The 26,015-nt window shown below is 40.8% G+C and overlaps 1 protein-coding gene across 4 annotated transcripts in view; it reads left to right on the top strand.

Annotated features, from left to right (window-relative positions):
• Nucleotides 1-26,015, top strand: part of NR6A1 (nuclear receptor subfamily 6 group A member 1) — a 256,395-nt gene that overhangs the window by 194,038 nt on the left and 36,342 nt on the right. For all 4 annotated transcript variants that reach the window (XM_073021918.1, XM_073021917.1, XM_008006275.3 and 1 more), the window contains one exon: nt 23,671-23,913. In XM_073021918.1, coding sequence (XP_072878019.1) covers nt 23,671-23,913 — 243 coding nt within the window. The remainder of the gene's footprint in view (nt 1-23,670; nt 23,914-26,015) is intronic.

Below are 26,015 nucleotides of genomic sequence, written 5' to 3'. Positions count from 1 at the left end.
AAAGTCCTCTCTGGCTCTGAAATTTAATGGCTCCATAATCCAGAACTAAGTAATTAGAGAAGTCACAAGGGACTGAGATATATAACAAACATCAACCCTCAGAGTCAGTAATACTCTTATCAGTGAAAAACCTCAGTAGCCAAATCAACCACTAATTCAGTATCTGGTGATGGAATCTCAGGTTTTGACACTTGGAAATCACACCAGTGAAAGTTGTGGGATTTTCTTTGGAATAGACTCAAAGAATGTTTTTGTGTGGGAAAAAGTGTGCATACACTTTTCCTAAAGCATATTATGGCTCTTTTGGTTTAGCTGTTTGGTATAATTGCACTGAGTGTATTTTCACCTTTCTAATAGAGGCCTATAAATTAAAACTCAAATTTATGGAAGATATTTCTATAAAGAACTATGGCCCCTGGCTGGAGAAATAAGCATAGTCATAATAAAATACAATTACATTTGGTGTTTTGGTTTTTTAATAGAGATGAGGTCTTGCTCTGTTGCCCAGGCTGGAATGTGGTGATACAATCATGGCCTCACCACAGCCTCACCTCCCAGGTTTACGTGATCCTCCCACCCCATCCTCTTGAGTACCTGGGACTACAGGCACACACCACCACTGCTAGCTAATTTTTAATTTTTTGTAGAGATAGCATCTCCCTGTATTGCCCAAGCTGGTCTCAAACTCCTGGGCTCGGATGATCTTCCTGGCTTGGCCTCCCTAATCTCAACTAGGATTACAGGCGTGAGCCATTGAGCCCAGACTGCAGTTATTGATTCACATCACCATTTACCAGCAGTCTGCAAGTCTTTTACCTATTTTAATCTCTCAATTCTCACAAAAATCCAGTAATAGATAGGTTTATAGATTAGGAAACCGAAGCTCAGAGACGTTAAGTCACACAGCTAAAATAATGACTAACTGGGATACAAAGCTTGTGTTGCTTGGCCGGGCGCAGTAGTTCACGCCTATAATCCCAGCACTTTGGGAGGCTGAGGTGGGCTGATCATGAGGTCAGAAGATCGAGACCATCCTGGCTAATATGGTGAAACGCTGTCTCTACTAAAAATACAAAAAATTATCTGGGTGTGGTGGCACGCGCCTGTAGTCCCAGGTACTCGGGAGGCTGAGGCAAGAGAATTGCTTGAACCCGGGAGGCGGAGGTTGCAGTGAGCCAAGATTGTGCCACTGTACTCCAGCCTGGTGACAGTGAGACTCCATCTCAGAAACAAAAAAAAAAACAAAGCTTTTGTTGCTTTTACTTTTGACCTCATAGTTACAGTAACAATAAAACAAGGGAAAAGAAAACTTTATGGACAATTTACCACGAAAGCTCAATAAGTAAATGTTGGTTCTCTAATCCAGGCAGTCATCCTGAACTGCAGATAGATGTAATGGGGAACAGTGAGGCTACTGAGAACCAGATATGTGACACTGCTGTGATAAGATGCTTTTCACTACCTGACTATACCTGCTAGATGGGCAAACCCAGTAGGCCCCAGGCATGCAAGAGTTAGAAACTCACTCAGATGAATCCCTCGGAGGCACCCTGCACTTTACAATTCCTGGGCGTTCCTTCATACATTCCTACTTAGTTCTCATAGGAACTTTTTAGGTAAAGTCACTGTCTTCATTTTACTGATGGGTATCCTGAGACAGACTGGTGACAATATGATAACATTAATAATAATAGCTCACATTTTTGAGCATTTACTATATTCCAAGAACTTTACATGTATTAACTCTGTTCACATTACATGTAATAACTCAGCCCTCACAGTTACGATGTGATAAAATTACTATTGTTATTCCCAGTTTATAGCTGAAGAACTGAGGCATGGAGAGACTGAGCAATATAGACTAAGCCATATAGATTAAGCAATATGACACATTCAGTAAACGTTAAAGCTGAGATTTAATTTTTAATTTTTTATTTTTTTGAGACAGTCTCACTCTGTCGCCGAGGCTGGAAGGCAATGGTGTGATCTCGGCTCATTGAAACCTCTGCCTCCTGGGTTCAAGCAATTCTCCTGTCTCAGCCTCCTGAGTAGCTGGGACTACAGGCGTGTGCCACCATGGCCAGCTAATTGTTTGTATTTTAGTAGAGTCAGGGTTTCACCATGTTGCCCAGGCTGGTCTCGAACTCCTGAGCTCAGTCTGCCCACCTCCGCCCCTCAAAGTGCTAGGATTACAGGCATGAGCCACTGAGCCCAGCCAGAGCTCAGATTTTAATCCAGGCAGCTTGACTTCACAGCCTACACTCTTAATTACTATGTACTATACTAGGTTTTGATAGAAATTTGGGACCAGCCTGAGATCACAGGCGTAGCTTAAGCCTCACCAACTTTGTGTGAAGGTGGGGAGTACAGATGGGTAATACAAGCGGTGGACTGCTTTTGATTTCCTAAAGCTAAGAGGGAAAGCCCATATTTCAATAGGCAGGAACATCAGAGTGACTCAAGGTGATAAACAAAGTCTGTGTTTGGTGCAGAGACCTAGCTTACCATTACAGGATGTGAATCAGCAAGCTTAGCAGTAGAAAATAAAAAGGACTGAGAGGTTTGAGTTACTGTACACTCAGGACTGATCAATAATATTAACCCATTGTCTTTTATGCCATTGTAGAGTGTGTATTTTATACCCTAAACATTATAAATTCTATTGTATTCATTTAAAACATAGTATCTAAAAGGGAGCGGGAACAATGATCTCCCTCTCTTTTGTGTACTCATCAAGCCACAGTCGATTCTGAGCATGATATTTTCATATGGCCTTTCCAAGCAAGAATATGTCCAGAGGAAAGGCAGATGGCCAGCCAGTGTGATGAGGAAATGATATATAAATCAGCTGTGGGACTAGGGATATTAAACTCCAAAGGCTGTCAGACTCTTGGTGGAAAAGGGGAGGGAGCAGGCTTGTTCAGGTTGCGCAGTGTCCACAGATTAAATTAAGACCAGGATGTTTTCATTGCAGGGCATTATATTTTAGCATCAAATAAGGAAGTAAGCTTTTTATCACTGGAGGTATTCAAGCTCATGTAGGAAAGTTACTGTAAAAATGCAGTTATGAAATTAGATAAAGGAGTTAAATGACTCTGCTAAGGCTCCTTCAGTAATATTATAGTTAAGATTAAATTCTTACTCCTTATCTAGTATTCTTTCTGCTACCTCCTGCCTCTGATCAGAGTGGTATCTAGCAGGTTTGACATCTGAGAAGTGTCTTGAAACTCTGAAACCAGTGTGATAATTTCTAATATGACAAATATATAGGTGTCATTCATTCATTCATACATCCACCCATTAAGCTGTTATTTTTGAGCACCTACTTTGCTAAGTCTTAGGATATAAGAGTATGCAGGACATAGTCCCTATCTTTGAAATTTACATTCCTGGTGGAGAGAAAGGGTTAATATCTGCTTTTATCATTCAGCAATAAAGAAATATTCCAGTGTCAATACATATTTACATATTGATGTTTTTAACACAAAAGTAGTACATACTTGTGCTAAAGAGATAATAGAATAAAAATGTCCTCTTGTCTGTCGTGTGTGCCCTTCATTCTCCCTCTCTACTCTAATCACTGATAATAGTTTGGTAAATTTGCTTCCAAACTTTTATCCATGTATATACCAAAGCATGCATGTGTATGTTCATATGTATATATGTTATGGTTTTAAAAAGCAGTGGTTTTTAAGATGTGTCTTATCCTTTTTAAGTAATTGCTTATTCCATTGTATACGTATGTTAGTTTAACTTCACCATTCTCTTCTCCTATAGATTAATATTTAGGTTGTCCAACTTTTCACTATTACGGACAGTGTAGAGGCTATATTTAAAAAGAACTTGGACATAAAAATGTGGAGGAATATAATGAAGGTAGGTGTCAGAAAGATATGCCCTATGAAATACTTTTAAAGGGAACACGAATGTTGGCTTCCTCAGTAAATAGTTATTGCGTAAAAGAGAAAGCTTAGGGGACTATGGTTGTTGTCTTCTGTGAAAGGTTGTCCCATGGGGCCTCAAAGAATGGAGTTAGGTCTAGTAGGCAGAAAGTTACAGGGTGAAAGATTTTAAGTTAGAATAAGGAAGAACTTAATAATAGTCCAAGCTGTTGTGTAGTTGTGAGATAGTGAATGCCTCACTTCTGGAAGTATGCTAATGTTCATTCCTTAGGTTGGAGTAGATGACCTCTTGATACCCCTTTAAGCACTGAAGCACTGAAATTTTACCCATGTAGGAGAAATTACAGCGTTCACAGCACTCTTCAGACAAAAGAGCTGAGGGCTTCCTACTTTGCCCATTTACCATTTTCAGATGAATTACCCAGGGGTTGGGGATTCAGAGATGAGTTTTCCTCCAAAGACTAGATCCCGTGAGCCTTCTTTTTTCCCATCCCATTGTCGCTGTGAAGGTATTACAAGTTGACAGCTATTTTTGGTTTTAAAAGTTTCAGCTTAATACAACCTTGAACTATGAACTGTTCAGAACAAGTAAATTGCAAAGACCATGAAGTCTCGTGTTTACAGTTAATCTTCCTAATGCCAAAACCACACTCAGTATTCTTCAGGCCTCACTTTAATGCTTTTTGATGCTCATTTTTTGGTTGGAATAACAATTATTTCATAGTTTCCAATACCCAGGATTTCTGGTGACCTTTTCTTCAGACCTTGGAAAAGACTATCATCTCTGTCATGTCCACAATGCTCTTCCTGTAGCATTTTAGATCTCCAGTGTGTCTATAGTTTGCCCTTAGGAATTTCTAGAAAATTCACCTTGCCTGTTTTGCCTATGGAAATGCTTCATTATAGAAGTACTGCTGACACCCAATTAATTTGCCAGAATTCCTTCCACTGACATGTGCGAACATACCACAGATCTCCTCCAATAAGCTAAGCCCACTGTGGAGCAGAAAAGGGCAAGAAACCAGGTTTGATTCTCACTTTCTTGGTGTGTTCTTAATTTGTATGACCTTGGGTAATCATTTCTCTGTGATTCAGTTTCCTCACTTGCAAAATGGAGGTTCTCTCATCAAACATATTGGAAAGAATAGTCTCTAGCAGTTGTTCCTACCTTTTTCTTGACATTTTGAAATCTACCTCCTTCCCTCCATGTTCTTGAAGTTGTCTTTAGATGATTCCTGATGATTAGTGACAAAATTAGTATGATTGCCATACCAGGCCATTATTGGAGCCTTGAGGCAAAAGGAAAATTCTAGTGATAGTCATCTGTTTAAAACTTTTTCTTGCATTAACTTTGTATTTTGATTTTAAAAGATTGTATTAAAATATATTGATTGAGTGTTTTGGCACCTGCTTAAATTTTGCACAGAGGCAGTAAGTAGTCCCAGCTCTGCCTTTTGCCTCGTCCCTCAGCCTGTTCTCACTTAATAGCCTCAGTTTCTCCATACTGTTGACTGCTGTCTATTTAGTACAGCTCTTTGTTTCCTTGACTTCCCTGGCATTGTACTGTCCATATTTTCCTTTGCTCCTAAGGTACCTTTTTTCTATCTCGTTTTTCCTGATCTCTAAATATAGATAGGCTTTCATTAAGGTTTGTCATAGTCAATTTTTTTTTTTATGGTAAGTAAGAGAAACTCATCAAACTTAACTAGCTCAGGGCCTGAGTGGAAGTTATTGGAAAGAAACTGGGTTAGAGCATGGGACATAGAGAAACATGGAAGAGTTGGGATTCAGGAGGAATGGCAGGAGTCATCAGGAGCCACAGGAACTACTCTCAGACCCTCTGAAGCCATGAAACATAGTACCTCTGCTTTACCTCGTCCCCTAACCCTCATCCTAACCACTACCACCTAGTCAAATATCCTCTGCTTTTCAGGAACAAAACCATCTCACTAGTCACCTCACAGCTCATTCTCATCAGAAGTTAGCAAGCTCTGTGTCTTCATTACAAAATCTTGGCAATAGAGAGAACTGCATTAAACCAGTGTCTTTTTCCAGTCACATCAGCAGTGGCCAGTATCTGTCCATGGTCCAGTCAACTTGTCTAGCAGTGTAAACATAGTACCCACAGGCGGGGCAGTGGCTGCTCTCAAAGAAAAGATTGGTGCGGGCTGAGCAGACAGCCAGAAAGATATCTACTGCAGATTCCAGTCTCTCTTCATATCCTGTCCTCTGCAATCGCATCCATGCCTACAGACTCACTACAGAAGGACTCCTTAGGTCAATCTAACTCCAGAATTGCATGTCTACATTCATTGTGGCTCTCCTCATCTCCTACTACCTCAACTACCACACTCCTAAGACACAGTTAAATACCCACAGCCAGCAAGCCCTTTGTCTATACTCTTCCCTCTGGCTGAAATTCTTTTTGACATACTTCTACTCTAAGGCTCAGTTCAGGTGATACCTCTTCTAGATAATCTTTCCTTCTGCCTCCCCATCTATCTCCAGAATGACTCACTCACTCCTCTGTGTCCACTACAGCGTCTCTCGCTAGTTTAGTATTGACTGCTCTGTATTGAAATTATGGGATTGATGTCCATCTCCTCCACTGCTGTGAGATACATAAAGGGCATAGAGGGGCTCTCAAATATTTATTCACTGAGTAAATGTTGCGATGATTTGAGACAAGAAGTAATAATTTTAAATAATCAATGTCTACTTTATACTTCCAACTTCAAAAGAACTTACTGGTTTAGATACAGTGCATGAATCCAAGCTATCTATGAATGAAATGCCTTTATATTTTTTCCACTGAGAACAATTTATATTTTTGCCTCAGATTCAAGCAACTGTTTCCCTGCCCGCCCCTGCCAAGTAAACAAGGAATCCTTGAAAGTTTCGGTGACATAAGACAAATAATAGATTTCTCCAACTAGAAACCCTAAGTTTTCTATGAAGATGAAAGCCTTGTATTACGGATAGCAGCTTGGTTTCTAATTCAGAGATCCCCGCATAGAGGAGATAGGAAGGAATTGGGGACTGTCTTCTGAATTTTTATTTTCTTGCCCTCACCTAGAGTTGAGAAATCAGGTGATGGAGTAGCCTTTTTCCTGGATTCATTTCAGCTAATTGTCATTTGTTTCTAGGCCTATGCAGTTAATGGCATCAGTAACATTTTCTTTTGTCTTTTTCCCATCTTTTCTTCTAGTATAAACCCAAAAGTATCAAAGACAGGTCTCAATCAAGTTAGAAGTTTATTTTGCCAAGGTTTAAGGACACACCTAGGAGACAGGTCTGTGCCTTTCTCCAAAGAGGGTTTTAGTATTGAAGTGGGAAAAGCAGGCTGGCGGGGAAAGAGGAAAGGTATGGTCACATTACTGAATCCACATGTTGCAAGAGAAAAGGAGCAGCTAGGGGAATAGTCAATTATGTATTCATCTCAGTAAATCAGCACTTTACCTAAGATAAGGTGAATGTAGAGTTGCTGCCTGTGGAGATAGGTAACATTTTATCTGTAGCTATCTGCTTAGGAACAAAAGGAAAGGCAGCTTCTTGCATGACTCAGCTTTCAGCTTAATTTTTTTTTTCCTTTGGCACAGTAAATTGGGGTCCCAGACTTTTGTTTTCCTTTCACACTAGTGATCAGTAAGGGTAACTCCCAAACAGTCCATCAGTCTTATAAATTGCTCACTTGTTTTCATTCAGCTGATGTCAAATTTTAGAAATGTCCTCTGAGGAACTCCATGTGTGGCCTTTGGAAATGGAATTTTATGGTAGTATGTGCGGTGGAGTGGACATGGTATGTAAACAGAGGAACAGTGCAATCATTTTTTTTTTATTTGTGTTTAAATTCTGTGTTTACAAATGAAATTTTGAGGGTACCTGTTCCCAATTTCAATTCTGCCATACAGCCTGAGGCCTTCATTTCAGATAGTGGCAACCTCATGAAACTGATTGGAGCCAGTCTTTAGAATGTACAACTGATCAGAGAGTTGGAACTAGAAATCCAGTTGAAACAGATCCCTTTTGTTTTAAATACCCTTCAGCCAGGCAAGTTCCGGATTGCCTTAGTTGTCAGTATAATTTTGGTCAAGTGAGCAGCTGTACTCTCCATTTCCTAAATCTGGCCTTCATCACAGTCTGAAAAGCAGGTTTTGATAAAAATCAGTTTCCAAATGTAATTTGCGTAATCTGAGCCCTTGGAATGGGTAAAATGCCCTTCTTGGGGAGGAGGAGGTATTTTTGTAACAGCAAAGCTGAGTGAAGGTATGAGAGTATGAAGCCTTTTTGTAACAGGTTTTGTCCTGTGTTTAACCAAATTAAGGTAGAACTGATTGCTAGAAGGGGAGGGTATGTCGTGCTCACTTACAAGATAGATTGCACGTAGTTCTCTGTTTCACAGATTTAGTTGTGACTCCTGTCATTTGTTTCCTTAAAGAGGGGGTATGGGTGACGCGGCAGCAGTACTGCGGCTCAGTCTTTTTTTTTGTTTGTTTGTTTTTGTTTTTTGAGACGGAGTCTTGCTCTGTCACCCAGGCTGGAGTGCAGTGGCGCAGTCTCGGCTCATTGCAAGCTCCGCCTCCTGGGTTCACGCCATTCTCCTGCCTCAGCCTCCCGAGTAGCTGGGACTACAGGCGCCTGCCACCATGCCTGGCTAATTTGTATTTTTAGTAGAGACAGGGTTTCACCGTGTTAGCCAGGATGGTCTCAATCTCCTGACATTGTGATCCACCCACCTCGGCCTCCCAAAGTGCTGGGATTACAGGCGTGAGCCACCATGCCCAGCCTGAGGCTCAGTCTTGATACCTGCCATACCAACCATCCTTCTCTTCCCCCACCTTCATAGGAGGTAGTTTATGTAATGGGAAGTCTATCTTTGGAAGAATAGTAAGGTTAAAACTCAGTTCCATCACTGATTTGCTGTGTCCTTGGGTGAATCACTTTGCTTTTCTAACCCTGGGCAAGTCACTTAATTTTTTTCCTAATAAAAATAACAGAAAAAGATATACAAATGTTTAATTTGTTTTACTTTTCATGAAAGTTTTTATTTGGAAAGCATGGCTTGATTACATGATTACATTTCATTCTCCTCTTACAAGAGTGTTTCTGTTTCTGTTTTTTTTTTTTTTTTTTTTTTTTTTTATGAGATGGAATCTTGTTCTGCCAGGCTAAAGTACAGTGGCGCCATCTCGGCTCATTGCAACCTCCGCCTCCCAGGTTCAAACAATTCTCTTGCCTCAGCCTCCAAAGTAGCTGAGATTACAGGCACATGCCACCATGCCCAGCTAATTTTTGTATTTTTAGTAGAGATGGGGTTTCACCGTGTTAGCGAGGATAGTCTCAATATCTTGACCTCGTGATCTGCCCGCCCCGGCCTCCCAAAGTTCTGGGATTACAGGCCTGGCCTGTTTGCCTGGCCTGTTTGTCTTTTTTAAATGCATATGATTCTCTACTAGTTAAAAAAAAAAAAGACAGCAAATTTTTAAAAAGCATCTGCTTGAATCTGTTGCTGCCTCCTACAAAATGTATTTTCTCTATCACTCCGAATGGATCATGATGTATAACTAATTATACTATTTCTTTACCACTCACTTTTAACTCAGTGTGATTTTTGTCCTAACTAGTTCACCGAAGTGGTTCTCAGTAGTGACCTTTGAGCCTTTTTTATTCTGAACACTTTTTTTGTTTGTTTGTTTTTTCTTTTTGTGGAGAGCAGGGTCTCATTGTCTTGACTAGAGTGGTCTCTAGCTCCTGGGCTCAAGCTATCCTCCTGCTCCTACCTCCCCTGAGTACTGGGATTACAGGTGTGAGCTTTCACACCTGGCCCTCATATGTTTTGATGTTGCATTTGACAGTGAGTCTTCTTTGTGGAATCCTTTTGTCCCTTATATTTCTGATAATCATGGATTTACATTCTATCCTTTTCTTCTTTGACCGTGTCATCTCACTTTACTTCCCTAAGATCTCGCCTTCCCCTCTCTGTTTTATCCTACTGCTGCTTCTCCACATTCTCCGACCCCCAACCCCCACCCCTTGGAGTTCTGATCTGTTGCCGTAGCTTCAACTGTTCTATGTGTTGAGGACTCCCAGATTCTTCATTTTAGCCCTGACCATTGTCCCCTAAGTAGTTGACTTTAGAATATTCCCACTTGACTCGCCCATCATGCTCTCTTTAAACTAAAGCCGTTAATTTTGCCCCGCGCTCAGCTTTTACTTTCCAGTTTTCTGTTCGTGTTGCCACATTTCTCACAGCCACCTTGGTTTAGAACTTTTGTTCCTCTCTGCCACTTTCCTATCCCCTCCTCTCTTCATCTCTCCTCTGTGGTCCAGTCAGTCAACAAGCCCTTTCTAGGCTCCATTCAAACATCTCAGTAGCCTTCTGTCAGCCGGATAATATTGATTGCGGTCTATTCCAAACCAGTTTTCAAGATATATTTCCCACCATTCCTCCATAAGATCTCTCTATGCAACATCAGTATCCTATGCAATTCTCTCAAACACACCTTGCGTTTGTTTTCCTTCCTTTTGCCATTGCTGATATCATTTCCCTTTCTTGGAGTGCTCTGCCATGTTGTGTTTTATTTTTAGCCTTTTATTATGAAATATTAGTACTTAAAGATAAGTGGATAAAATACAAATGTACAGCTTAATGACTTACTGTAAAGCAACCGCCCACTTCAAGATACAGAACACTGCGAGGATCCAGAAGCTTCTCCCCACCACGGTACTGTTAACACTGTAGGTCTCTTTCCCTTCTTTGCCTGTTTTATTTTAAGCTTAATACAAATGGAATCCTATAGTATGTATTCTTTGCTTTCGCACTTCTTTCACCCATTGTTTGTACAAGTCATCTGTGTTGTTGCAGTAGTTCAGATATGTTTATTGCTGTATAGTATTTCATTGTTGAATGCATACCATCTGTAGTAATGTCGATGAACATTTGGGTTATTTTAAATTCAGGGCTTTTATAAAGCATGCTGATGTGAACATCCTTGAACTTGCCTCCTGATATGCATGTATATGCATTTTTATTGGGTATATACCTGGGAATGAATCATAGGATAGATGTCCCTTCCACTTAATAATGACATGCCGTTTTCCATAGTGATTATATAAACAAACAGTCCTACCAACAATATATGAAATTTAGTTTTTCTACATTGCTGTCACAACATGAAGTCTTTTTACATTTCAGTCATTTTGATGGCTATGTAATATCTTATTGTGGTTTTAATTTGCATGTCCTTGATCACTAGTAAGTTTGAACATCTTTTCATAAGTTTATTGATTATGTGGCTTAACCTCCTTTGTGGCACACCTGTTCAAGTCTCACATATTTTTCTACTGGGTTGCCTTTTTCTTATTCTTACATAGGAGTTTTATGTATTTTGGAATATGAGCTCTTTGTAGGTCGTGTATTACATATATCTTCTCCCATGCTGTGTCTTGCCTTTTCACTCTATTATATTTTGTTACTTTAATGCAGTTTTATCAATGTTTTCTTCTATGGTTAGTGCTTCTTCTGACTTCCTTTTTCTTGTTGTTGTTTGTTTGTTTGTTTTTGAGACGCAGTCTCGTTCTATCACCCAGGCTGGAGTGCAATGGCACGATCTCGGCTCACTGCAACCCCTGCCTCCTGGGTTCAAGCAATTCTCATGCCTCAGCCTCCTGGGCATCTGGGACTACAGGTGCCTGCCACCACACCCAGCTAATTTTTGTGTTTTTAGTAGAGGTGGGGTTTCACCATGTTAGCCAGGATGGTCTCGATCTCCTGACCTCATGATCTGCCCGCCCCCGCCTCCCAAAGTGCTGGGATTACAGGCGTGAGCCACTGCACCTGGCCTTCTGACTTCTTTTTAAAAATCTCTTTATAACTCAAGGTCGTGAAGATATTCTCCTTTATTATCTTCTGAGAGATACATTATTTTGCCTTTGATATTTGGGTCTTAAATTAGAGTACAGTAGAATCGGGTTTCACTTTTTCTCATATAGATAGCAACTTGCCCCATCACAATTCATTGAAAAGCCTTGTCTTTTTCTCAGTGCTCTGCAATGCCATCTTTATAAATTAAATATTCATATATGCATGGCTATGTTGTAGGGTTCTCCATTCCATGCCTTCGGTCTCTTTATTTGTCTTTGAGCCAGTAAAACATTTTAATTACTATAGCTTTAAAATAAATGTTGATATATGGTAGATTGTCTTATCTTTTCTCAAGTATGTGTACTAGTTTTTTTCTTTTGCATTTCCGTATACATTTCAGAATTAGCTTGTCAAGTTATACACACACACACACAGAGTGGGGATTTTGAATGGGACCTTACTGAATCTATAGACCTTTACCGTAATGACTCTTCCAATCCATGAGTGTCATATATCCCTCCATTTACTTAAAAACCTTCTTTAGTTTATCTTAGAAGTACTTTATATTAAATAAGTATATTACAGTTTCTCCATAGAGATCTTGTGTCTCTTTATTAGATTACACCTTGGATATTTCATATTTATTGGTGCTATTTTCAGTGGCATCTTTTAAAATTTTTCACTTCTGTTTGTGTGTGGTATAGAAATATGGTTAATTTTTATATATTTCTTATTTTGTCTGCACTGGCTGGGACCTTCACTACAGTGTTGAATAAAGATAGAGTACTGATCATAGGCCATCCTTGTCTTATATCCAGCCTCAAAAGAAAAGCACATTTTTGTTTAAACATTTTATGATTCAGTGTAATAGTTGGTATAGGTTTCTTCAGATAGCCTTTATCATATTCAATTTTTTTTCTGTTTCTAGTTTGCTAAAAGTTTTATAATGTTGAATTATATCAAAAACTTTTTAAATTAAAGCACTATTTATAGCTTTATTTAAGATGAATTTTTCTTTTTGTTGTTGTTGTTTTTGGTTTTTTTAGAGACAGCGTCTTGCTTTGTCATCCAGGCTGGAGTACAGTGCCACAATCAGAGCTCACTGCAGCTTCAAACTCCTGGTCTCAAGGGATCGTCCCACCTCAGTATCCCAGGTAGCTAGGACCATATAGGTGTGTGCCACCATGCCTGGCTAATTTGTTTAGTTTTTGTAGGGATGGGGTCTTGGTGTGTTACCCAGGCTGGTCTAGAACTCCTGGCCTCAAATGATTCTCCCACCTCAACCTGACTGAGAGCAAGGACTTGCTGCTGCCCAGCATTGCAAGAGAGTATCATATCATATATTGCTAGCTTGGGAAAAAGATGAAAATTCAAAATTGGAAGTACTGTTTCTACTGGATACATACCACTTTCACACCATCATGAAGAAGAAAAGTCCTTAAGTTGAACTTTCTGTAAGCAGGGGACTGTCTGTTTAAAACAGAGTTGTTATGAGGAATGAGTGAGTGATTGATTCAGTGTAACAAATTTAGGACAGAATCTGGTACATAGTAAGCACCATGTTCATGTTCTTACCATCGTGTACTGTATCATTTCATCCCTAGCAACTCTGTATGAGGTGAGTACTAATATCATTTCTATTTTACAGTTAATAGTTAGACTAAGAGAACGGAATTATTTGCCCACAATTATAAAGCTAGCAAGTGGCAGAGCTGGAGTTCATACTATTGTGTCTGAAATGCTAGGCCAATGTGTTTAAAACTTTTTACACTTCTACATACATTGTGATCCAGTACCCCACTGCACACTTGCACATCACAGACACACAAATGCACACACTTTAATTGAAACAGAAATTTCACAGAATTTTACCCTTTCTTGCTACATATGATGCACTTTGATATTTTCCATTTCATTTTTTTCCAAACATGATGCTATGGGTTATGCCTTGTAATTTGGAAAACACTGCACCAAGCCTTACCATTTGTTCATTTACTGCTCATTCATTCATTCAACAAATTGTGTATCTTCTCTATAGCATTCATTGTGTCAGATTTTACTGTTAACGTCTTTAATCAAAACCTACCTGCACCATAACCTTGGTTAGGTGTGACTGAGAAGTCCTGCAGCTTTTGTAAAACAAGACCCTAAATTGTACAGTTCTGGTCAGATCAATGACTAGATTCATTTATAAATCTCTTTATCCTCATTCACTTTTGTTCTTGCTAAATGATGTGGAGATAGGCATGTCCATTTATTTGAGCAGACACGTGTTAGTGGTGCTCTGAAGAAATGTTGCTAGGGCTCTGTAGCTGGTTCAGATTGTTACTAATCTTCTAGGTCAACCATATCAGCAGCTTAATTTATCATTTTATTTCCTTTGAATTTGACATTTTTGCCTCTGAAAATATGTGTCCATAGAGACCCTAACTGAGCTCTGGATCTGCTCTTATTTATCAGCAAGAGTTTAAGAAATGAAATTTAATATGATACTTCTGTTACCTATGCTAGAATAATCTCTGACTTAAAAAACTCTTGCCAGGTGCAGTTGTGCATGTCTGTAGTCCCGGCTACTCGGGAGGTGAGGTGTGAGGGTCATTGAGGTCAGGCATTCAAGACTGCAGAGTGCTATGATTACAATTGTGAATAGCCACTGCACTCCAGCCTAGGCGACATAAGCCCTGTATCTTAAAAAAAAACAAAAAAACCACTTTACATTGACCCTAAGCTTTGAAAGTCTATAGCAAAGACCAAGCATGTTACCTTTTTTCTAATAATGCTTGTGTTTAGTTATGGTAACCAGCAATATATAGAATATTTTGCAGGAATAAAACTGTGGGCAGATCATGACTTTTACATACAAAGGGGTAAAACATAGCCTGATATTATATCTGTGGCTACTTCTGTAACAACTCTTCTTGATAGTCTTTCTGAAACTTAGTGAACTATATCGGCTCTTTTAGAGAGGAATGAGATTCTTCTCAGAGGAAACCCAAGTTGGAGAGGAGTTTTCCAGCACCAAATTTAAGACATGACTTTATATCCCAATTGTTTCTTTGTCTATGCCACTCTTCCACCTTCAGTTGTCTAACTAGTATTTGTACTTCAGAATTCACTTCCTCTAGGAAATCTGTCATTACTTTCCCCTGCTACCAGCCTGACTGGTGCTGATAAATTTTTTAGGCCGGGCACAGTGGCTCACGCCTGTAATCCCAGCACTTTGGGAGGCCGAGCCGGGCGGATCACCAGGTCAGGAGATCGAGACCATCCTGGCTAACACAGTGAAACCCCGTCTCCACTAAAAATACAAAAAATTAGCCGGGTGCGGTGGTGGGCGCCTGTAATCCCAGCTACACGGCAGGCTGAGGCAGGAGAATGGCGTAAACCCGGGAGGCAGAGCTTGCAGTGAGCCGAGATTGCGCCACTGCACTCCAGCCTGGGCAACAGAGCGAGACTCCGTCTCAAAAAAAAAAAAATTTAAAGTGGTGTTTTTTTGTTTGTTTGTTTGTTTTTGTTTTTGAGACGGAGTCTCACTCTGTCACCCAGGCTGGAGTGCAGTGGTGCAATCTCAGCTCACTGCAACCTCCACCTCCCGGGTTCAAGCAATTTTTCTGCCTCAGCCTCCTGAGTAGCTGGGATTACAGGCCCATACCACTATGCGTGGCTGATTCTTGTATTTTTAGTAGAGACAGGTTTCACCGTAAAAGCCAGGCTGGTCTCGAACTCCTGACCTCAAGTAATCTGACCACTTCGGCCTCCAGAAGTGTTAGGATTACAGGTGTGAGCCACCGTGTCCTGCCAATTTTTTTGTCTTTTAGGTTAAAAAAAGAAAAACTATTATTAAGCAACAATTTTGTCTAACCCTTACACTTCGCAAAGCTATTTTATTCTATTACGGACTATGAGGAAGGTAGAGCTGTGTGTCATTTATGGGTAATCTATTGCCTTATTGATTCTCAAACAGTTGTTTTTGTTTGTTTTGTTTTTAGAAATGGGATCTCATTCCATCGTCCCCTAGGCTGGAGTGCAGTGGCATGATCACAGCTCACTGCATCTTCAACCACCCGGGCTCAGGTGATACTCCTACATCAGCCTCCTCCTGGGTAGCTGGGACTATAGACGCACCACCACTCCTGGCTAATTTTTTGCATTTTTTGTAGAGACAGGGTTTTGCCATGTTTCCCAGGCTGGTCTTGAACTCCTGGGCTCAAGTGATCCACCCACTTTGGCCTCCCAAAGTGCTGGGATCACAGGCATGAGCCACTGTGGCTGGCCTCACAACAGTCCTTTTGAAAATAATAATATCCACATTCTATTATCTGGAAACTGAGGTACATCTAAATAGGTTAAGAAACTTAAAGACACACTACTAGCAAGTGACAGAGCCTAGATTCTGATTCTAGAACCCAAGTTTTTAATTTTTCTGTTCTGTTGCCTGTGTTCCAGAAATTTGTCCTGCCAACTTCTGTCTTTTTTTAAGACAGGGTCTTTCTGTGTTGCCCAGGCTGGAGCACAATGGCAGGAACACGGATCACTGCAGCCTTCACTTCCCAGGCTCAAGTGATCCTCCCACCTCACTTCACAAGAAACTGGGACTGCAGACACACACCACCACCATGCCTGGCTAATTTTTGTATTTTGGCGGGGAGACAGGGTTTCACCATGTTACCCAGGATGGTCTCGAACTCCTGGCCTCAAGCAGTCCACCCACCTCAGTCTCCCAAAGTGCTGGGACTACAGTGCTCAGCCTGTCATTTTTATTTCTATCCACAAGTTGAGGCTTACCTTGCCATGGGCCCTGAGATCAACTCTACGTTGCCACCCAAGCCTGTCCCCTTGATTGCAGTGTATATCTTATATCTATTCACCTAATCCCAGTCTCATCAATTAAAGTTTAAAGTTTGTTAAAAATTGTCTTGGGGGCAAGCACAGTGACTCCTGCCTGTAATCCCAGCACTCTGGGAAGCTGAGACAGGTGGATCACCTGAGGTCAGGAGTTTGCGACCAGCCTGGCCAACATGGTGAAACCCCGTCTCTACTAAAAATACAAAAATTAGCCAGGCATGGTGGCACATGCCTGTAATCCCAGCTACTTGGGAGGCTAAGGCAGGAGAATCACTTGAACCTGGGAGGCGGAGGTTGCAGTGAGCCAAGATTGCGCCATTGCACTCCAGCCTGGGCAACAAGAGCGGAACTCCATCTCAAAAAAGAAAAAATAAAAGACAAAACCAATTGAATAACTATTTCCAGGATGCTAATGGTTAAGTCAGATTAAAGAAGGGACTTCAGTGTTTTGCCAGAAGGCCACATTGTGTTTAATACTGTTTTAAGGATAGAAATGAAAATAATGTAACACTGACCACACATGTAGACAAGAAGGAGATGGAAGAAATAATATATTAGGTGGCAGGACCCAGATCCCCAAAGATTTCAATAGACCAGAATGGCATGCAGAATTTATTATATAAATCTAAAATGGATCAAGGGCAAATGTAAAGTCCTACCCCTGGGTTCAGCATTCTGCTTCCCAAGAATGGAATAAGAAAGATATCAGTTAGTGGTATGTGTGGCAAATACTTCAGGTTTTAGGTGCCTGTGAAACAGATGTGAATTAAGTATGTATGTGGTTGAGTAGGAGGTGGCAAGGAGGATTGAAAATATAGCAGTCTTAGAATTGGAAGATCATGAATTGCAATTCCAGCTCTTCTCCTGACTGGTTGTGTAATGAAGATTATTTACCTCTTTCAGCATCAGTTTTTCCCATTATAAAATGTGTGGCATGTCACAGAGATTCAGTCATTGTAAAATGTATGTACTTACTGGTGTTGCTAGCTGCAGAAACATATAAACAAAATTAATTCAGTCTTAAATGATATTAAGAAAAATCATTCAGTTCTGGATACTTCATTTTAAAAGAGATTTTGATACGATATGAGGTGGGGTTTTTTTGTTGGTTTTTTTTTTGTTTTTGTTTTTTGTTTTTTTTTTGAGACAGAGTCTTGCTCTGTTACCCAGGCTGGAGTGCAGTGGCACGATCTCGGCTCACTGCAAGCTCCACCTCCCAGGTTCACACCATTCTCCTGCTTCAGCCTCCTGAGTAGCTGGGACTACAGGCGTCCACCACCACTCCCAGCTAATTTATTTATTTTTTTTATTTTTTATTTTTAGTAGGGACGGAGTTTCACCGTGTTAGCCAGGATGGTCTCGATCTCCTGACCTCATGATCCGCCCACCTTGGCCTCCCAAAGTGTGCCCCTGGCCTATATAATTCATTAAGACTAAGAAATGAGAAGGAAAAAAATCACAATTGGAAACTCCATTATTATAATTTTTTAAAATTTATTTTTATTTATTTATTTATTTTTAGACGGAGTCTCGCTCAGTCACTAGGCTGGAGTGCAGTGGCGCAATCTCAACTCACTGCAGCCTCCGCCTCCTGGGTTCAAGCAATTCTCCTGCCTCAGCCTCCAGAGTAGCTGGGACTACAGGCGAGCACCACCACGCCCAGCTAATGTTTGTATTTTTAGTAGAGACAGGGTTTCACCCTGTTGGCCAGAATGGTCTCAATCTCTTGACCTCATGATCCGCCTGCCTCGGCCTCCCAAAGTGTTGGGATTACAGGCATGAGCCACCACACCCATCCTCCGTTATTTTATTATTATTATTTTCTTTTTTGATGGAGTCTCATTCTGTCGCCCAGGCTGGAGTTCAGTGGCGTGATCTTGGCTCACTGCAACCTCTGCATCCCGGGTTCAAGTAATTCTCCTGCCTCAGCCTCCCAAGTAGCTGGGATTACAGGCACGTGCCACCATGCCCGGCTAATTTTTTGTATTTTTAGTAGAGATGGGGTTTCGCCATGTTGGCCAGGCGGGTCTTGAACTCCTGACCTCAGGTGATCTACTCTCCTCGGCCTCCCAAAGTGCTGGGATTACAGGCGTGAGCCACCGCTCCCGGCCTGAAAACTCCATTATTATCTTTAAATCTCTAACTCGTTTATATATGAGTTAGGTTAGATTGTACATTTATTTTTTTACCCATGAACACATTATTCAGGGCAGTGGGGGAAGCTCAGGTTTGGCTCCATGTAAAGAAAAGCCTTTGAACCTTTATAACTGTCTAAAAATAGAATGAATGGAATGAAGTGCCTTATGGAGTCACTGGAGATGTGTTAAGTAAGAGGATGGGGCAACTCTTTGTCTTGGAACATTGTGGAGGGAATTCATGCCTTAGGTAAAGATCTCTTCAGGGCAATTTCTAAGGCTCTTTCTAACTCTTAAGATTCCAGATTCAGTAATATAGGAATAATACCTCTCGAAATTACTGCGGTGAATAGTGTATGTAAAAACTTCTTGCACATTGCATGGTACAGAGTTGGTGCTCATTGAATGTTTTTTCCCTTATCTATAAGATAAGAATAACCCTTACCCTTGGCCTGATGCCAGCAAGATAATGAATGTAAAGATGCTATAAATACCCTTCAAATCCTTGGCCAATAGGAGGTGCAGAAATCTGTATCTGACATCTGGCCAGGCACGATTAGGGGTATTTGCTTCAGTTTGTTCATTTACAAAGGGGGACCTTGGCTTTTTAGGTTGGTTGGTTGGTTGGTTGGTTTTCAGTGGGGAAGGGCCCGACTTACCTGCATGTAGAATGTATAGATTTGCCTTGCTGTTGCCAAAGAATGTAATGGTTAGGAACATAGACTTTTGGGGCTTCCAGCCTTCCCTTACTAGCTGGATGACTATTAGGGAGTGATAGCACCTCATGGGCCTCCATTTCCTGATCTGTAAAATGTTGAGAGCACCTGATTTAGGAATAATTGTGATTATTCAGCACAATAATGTATGTTAAGTGCTTGGCCAGAGCATAGCACCGAAATAGTCAGTTAACAATAGCTGATTCTGTGGTTGTTACTTTTCACATACTGGGAGAGAAGTTTTCCAAATGCTTCTTTGAAGGGCTACTAGATTGATCTGGAGAGAGCCTTTCTTTTTTACCATTGAGAAACTCCCTTTTGAATTAGTTCCTCATCCATGGCATAGACCATTTTTTGAATAAACCGAACATGGCAGGCAGTAAGAATAGCTATAGCGAGACAGAGAAGCAGTCCTAGGACTCCAGGCTCCTTAAGTCTTTGATATGGCCCTTTAGTCTTTGATCTCAGTGTGCCCTTTAAAAAGTATATCATGAGAAAAGCAAGCAGTGTTACGAGACGTGAGCAGGTTCTTAACAGGTCTGTATTTGATTGTCATTCTGTGGGTTATTTGCTCTGGATCCAGGTGCTGCACAGAATGCCATAGGAGTGCTTTATGAAGAGGTTATTGAACTTCAGTTCTGATACTGGTGGTTCAGGGTCAGCCACTTTGTAGGTGGACAAATTGTTTAACCATTTTGGAGCCTCCACTTCATCATTTACAAAAGGGTAATAACAATTGTACCCACCTATATATGGGATTTGAAGATTACATGAGTCAGTGAAGTAAAGCCTACCTAGCTGTGGTGGGTGTTCAGTGAAATCCTATCAGTGAAGAAAGGAAGGTGTGGTCCTTGTGGATATATTCATTATAACTGTTTTTAAGTCTATTCTAATAAGGCTCTGGTTTACATTATAATCATATCTAAAAGAACACTGCAGGTTTTAAAATTAGAAAATTTAGATTCTTCTATAGCCAATCATGATTTCCCAACAGTTTCATTTCCAGGCCTTTTCAGCGCTCTAGGAAATCCCATCTCAAACATAGTGGGTGCTATTTTTATGCTATTCATTTTGTCTTTTTGGCCTTACCTGTTTTCATTTTTTAAATTTGCTGTTGTAACTTTTCTGTAATGTTTATCTTGAGCTTTCTTTATGCTTTCAAAAGGAAAATGAAAGGAGTACTCATTACACCAGGGCCATTTTTATAGGGTATCTTTTTTTTCTTAATAGGGTTTTTTGTATTTTGTTTGTTTGTTTTGCAAACAACAGAAACTCACTTAAATTAACTTAAGAAAGAAAAGAAGGAGAATTGGCCGGGCACTGTGGCTTACGCCTGTAATCCCAGAACTTTGGGAGGCCAAGGTGGTTGGATCACGAGGTCAGGAGTTCAAGACCAACCTGGCCAACATGGTGAAACCCCATCTCTACTAAAAATACAAAAATTAGCCAGGCATGGTGGTATGTTCCTGTAATTCCAGCTATTCAGGAGGCTGAGGCAGGAGAATTGCTTGAACTGGAACCTGGGAGGCAGAGGTTGCAGTGAGTGGAGTTTGCACCACTGCGCTCCAGCCTGGGCTATAGAATAAGACTTTGTCTCAGAAAAAAAGAAAAAGAAAAACCCAAAAGAAAAAAAGGAAGATTGTATTATAATAACATGGTTACTTCAGTTTGTCACTGTGCTGTTTTATCACAGGTAGTGCATACAAGCCTTAGAAAAGTCTGTAACCAAGAACTGTAGAGTCCTCAAGAACCTAGACGGTCTTTCCGTATCTGTCGTTCTCCATTTCCCTGGTTGTATAACCTCATATATTTACTTCTCTGAATACCTGCTGTTTGCCGAGTGACTTTGGACAAGTCATAATATTGCCTGTTTCCTTGTTTGGAGGTGGGGGAAAAAGGTATATTAGTTTCCTGTGCTGCTATCTAACAAATTACCACAAACTCATTGCCTTAAAGCAACAAAAATTTACTCTCTTACTGGAAGAGAAGCCATAAATCCAAAATCAGACTGGGCATGGTGGCTCACGCCTCTAATTCCAGCACTTTGGGAGGCTGAGGTGTGCAGATCACTTGAGGTCAGGAATTCAAGACCAGCCTGGCCAACATGGTAAAACCTTGTCTCTAATAAAAATACAAAAATTAGGGCGTGGTGGCAGGTGCCTGTAATCCCAGCTACTTGGGAATCTGAGGCAGGAGAATTGCTTGAACCCAGGAGGTGGAGGTTGCAGTGAGCCGAGATTGAGCCACTGCACTCCAACCTGGGTGACAGAGCAAGACTCCCTCTCAAAAAAAAAAAAAAAAAAAAAAAAAAAATCAGTATTCCTGGGCCAAAATGAAGGTGTTTGCAGAGCCACAATCCTTTCAGAATCTCTAGGGGAGAATTGGTTCCTTGCCTCTTCCAACTTCTGGTGACTGCCGTCATTCCTTGGTTGGTAGCCAATTTCTGCCTCTGTCTTCATATGGCCTTCTCTTCTGCATATTATGTGTTTCTTCTTCTCTACTATCTTTATCAGATCTCCCTCTGCCTCTGTCTTATGAAGACACTTGTGATTGTATTTAGGGCCCATCCGTATAATTCAGAATAACCCCCTAACGCAAGATTCTTAATTTAATCACATCTACAAATACCCTTTTTCCTTTATAAGGTAGCATTTTACAGGTTCCAGGGATTAGGACCTGATATCTGTGGGTCGCAATTATTCTGCTTACTACAGATGGCAATCATAAAGAATCATCTCAAAAGTTGGCATATAATAAGGGCTCCAGAAATGCAAACCTCCTCCTTTCTCTGCATCCCTCCTATGTATACTACCATGACCCTCCGTTAACATTGCCTTCGAAAGCCTTTCTTTTCAGGAATGTCATTATCACATTAAATGTGTACCTGCTGGGGTAATAATAAAGAAAATAATAGCTGACAGTTATCAAATGTCTGTTACAGCCCACACACTGCAATGAGAACTTTATCCATGGGATATAGGTATTATTATAATCACCATTTAACAGATGAGAGAAATGAAAAAAGTAAAGAAGATCAATTTTTCCCTAGTTCACCCAGCTAGTGTCAGAGCTAGGATTCAAATTAGAATCTCTCTAATTATAAGGGGTCTCTAATTCATGGTATAATGACGTGCCTTTGCTTTTGTTTGTTTTTTAAGAGACATGGTCATGCCGTCGCTTAGGCTGGAATGCAGTGGTACAGTCATAGCTCACTGCAGCCTCAAACTCTTAGGCTCAAGCAGTCCTCCTGCTTCAGCCTCCTCAGTAGCTGAGACTACAGGTGTGTGCCATCACGCCTGGCTCTCTAATGACGTTCTTGATTATTACACCTTGCCTCTTACTCAGGAGTGAGGTTCAAATATCTGATTTCTTGTCTTGACCTCTGATCAGAACCTTCCCTGGTGATTTCTTGTACCTGCTGGCATAGCTTCACATCACAGTTCACAGGGTGCTTTTTTGTCATGTGCCTGCTCTTTAGCAGTTGCTTGGTCCTGAGTAAATGCAGTTTAAAGGAAGAGGAAGTGAAGAGCTATACTCTATTCTGAATTTCCTCCTCAAGTAACTTGTTTGTTGCTAGTCAGTGAGTTCCATGACTCTAGGGATCATGACGATTTATTTATGTCCTAGCACAGGGCCTGGACACAGAATAGATATTCTGCTAGTGTGTAAGCTTCACCAGGGACTTCTGTTCACTGCCGTATTCATGCCTTACAGCAGTTCAGCAGTTCCCGGGATAGAAGAGTTGCACAGTAAATATTTATTGACTGGATGTCTGGCTGACTGGCTTAGTTGGGCATGGTTAGAACTTAATTACAGCTGTCATTTATTGGCTATATATCATGTGTGAGGCACTTACATATATGGTAAGTAATCCTTACCATGCTCTTACAGGGTAGAATTGATGGGTTATAGATGAGCAGGGTGAGGGTGATAGAGGAGTCAAAGATACTTTGTAGGTTTCAGTCTTAGATACTGATCCAAGTGTTGATGAAACCCAGGAGAAAGAGTTTAGGTAGACTGTGTTGTGTTATCTGCAACCATAGATACAGGGACTACTCCTGGGACAAAACTCCAAAGATGGGCCCCCTATTTGCCCTTTAGCCTGGAGATAGTGGTGGTCTTAATCTACCCAGAAGAGAGTTGCTCACTTTAGGAACTGTAGGCTTAAAGCCATTATTTCCACTGTGTTCTAACTTGAACATGATCAGTTTCTGTTCCAGATGATCGGGCTGAACAACGAACCTGTCTCATTTGTGGGGACCGCGCTACAGGCTTGCACTATGGGATCATCTCCTGTGAGGGCTGCAAAGGGTTTTTCAAGCGGAGCATTTGCAACAAACGGGTATATCGATGCAGTCGTGACAAGAACTGTGTCATGTCTCGGAAGCAGAGGAACAGGTGCCAGTACTGCCGCCTGCTCAAATGCCTCCAGATGGGGATGAACCGGAAGGGTGAGTGGTGCTCATGGCGCTGATGGCCCATCCTTCATTCAAAACTTTACCTTTAGTGTCAGCTGTTTAGTTACTTATTTCTCAAGCTTGCACTACATATCAGGCCTTACAGTTTGTACTGATAACCAAAAATGAATCTGGAACCATTCTTGCCTGCAAGAACTTCCTAAACTAGGTGGAGGGGAAAAAACTAGTGAGATGTTAAGGATTCTGTGGGAGTGAGTGCACAAGCCCTGTGTGACCAAGAACTCACTTAACAATCAGGTCTTAACTGCCATTAATATACATCACTAATTATTTCAGGAATGATGACAGAAGTAGAAATTTTTGGATGAAAAGGCATGAAGTAGGAGATTTCTGAATGCGGTATCATTTTGTTTGCTAGAACCATGGTGTACTCAGAGGCTAGGCATGCTCAGAAGTCTGTGTCTAGGTTGGTGAGGAGTTTGGAATGTATTGGGAAGCTTTCCAAGAGCCCTTAGCCTGAGATAATAGGAATAAACTGACGTTCTAGTAGGATGAATATGAAGGACTCTTTTGGAGGGTTAATTGGGGCAGGGGAAACGGAAAAACCATCTAGAAAGTTTTTAGTAGAGTCTAGAAGGAAATCTAAAGGAACTGAAGGAACGGGGGAAATAATGGCACAGAGAGACGTTGAAGAAACTCACCTGATAGAACTTGGTGACATAGTGAATATTGAGCAGCACCAGAAGTTGAAGTTGAGGATGTGGATTAAGAGTAATGACCTTACTATGGAGGAAAAAATGGGGGGGAAAAAAAAGTCAAAACTAAAAAGCAGGGTGATTTCTCTATAGGACCCTCTGAAAAGAAAGGAAAAGAAAAGAAAAAAAGGATGGGGCAAAATGTTGGCCTTGGCAATACTGAGTTTGAGGTACCTGAGAGGGACACATAAAGATGTCCACCAAGGAAGTTGGTTATATAGGATTGGAACTGACGTGAGAAGCCCTGCCTGCAAACAGGCTTCTTGGAACTGTTGGCACAGAGGTGGTAGTAAAAGTGTAGTCCAGAGGTGAAATCACCCACAGAGAGCTTAGATACATAAGAGAGAAGGGCCGGTGTCAGAAGCCTAGAGTGGTATTCCCATGGAGAGTAGAGAGTAGAATACAGCAGTGTCATTCAGCAGAAAGAAGAGAGGCTCTAGAGGCAAACAGACTAGCTCTTAGCTCTGTGACCTTAGGAAGTTTGCTTTATATCTCTGATAATTATCTTACCTTTAAGGTAGTATGTTACTTGCCCTTCAGAGTTCTCTACAGGATTAAGTATGATAACATACAAAATACCCAGCAAGGTATTAGGGGTCCATAGCAGCAGTGTTCAGGGATGGGGGGGCTAGTCAGATAAAGTGAACTATTCCAACTGGTTTTATAGCATTATGAATGCAGACATCCGGATGTACTCAGACTGGTTTTATTGTGTATGAGATAGGAAGGACCTTTTAAAAACTTGCCCATCATGAAGAAAAGTAAGAGAGATGTGGAAGGGCATTTAGATAAATTTAGGTGATTTATAATTTATTATAAATACTAATATTGAGCACTTATTTATGTACCCTCCATATATATATTCTACCACTGAATACATACAGCAACCCTGTTATTAACTGTTATCCCCAGTTTACAGATACAGCTTAGGGAGGTAAAATGATTTAATAGTAGTTAGTTTAGGGGTGATTGTGTTGACAGTTAATAGTTACTAAATTATAATTTGTTATTAAGCAGAGCTTGTACCTGACCACACGGAAAATGTACTGCTTCACATGTCTACCATGTGGTGTAGTTGTTTACATGTTGGAACGCCCTGTGTTTATTGGATGATGAATGTCACAGTAGGACATTTGAAGTGTTACGAAGTTTGTCCCCTGCCTCTCTTTCTAACTCATTTCTGAATACTGTGCCTCAGGGATGCCTTACAGTGCCTGTACTCAGGTGTTTTCCTCTACTTGGAGATCTTTTTCCTTCCCCACTGTCAGTTTCCTCTTATTGAAATCTTTTCCAGCCACCAATACCAAACACATACTGTCTTGAAGAGTCTGTCAACTTCTTGCCCTCACCCTGTTTTGGTTTTGGCCTCCACATTTCTCG

This window comes from Chlorocebus sabaeus, chromosome 12, assembly GCF_047675955.1.
Source record: "Chlorocebus sabaeus isolate Y175 chromosome 12, mChlSab1.0.hap1, whole genome shotgun sequence".
NCBI lineage: Eukaryota > Metazoa > Chordata > Mammalia > Primates > Cercopithecidae > Chlorocebus > Chlorocebus sabaeus.
This window is presented reverse-complemented; position numbering and strand designations above follow the sequence as displayed.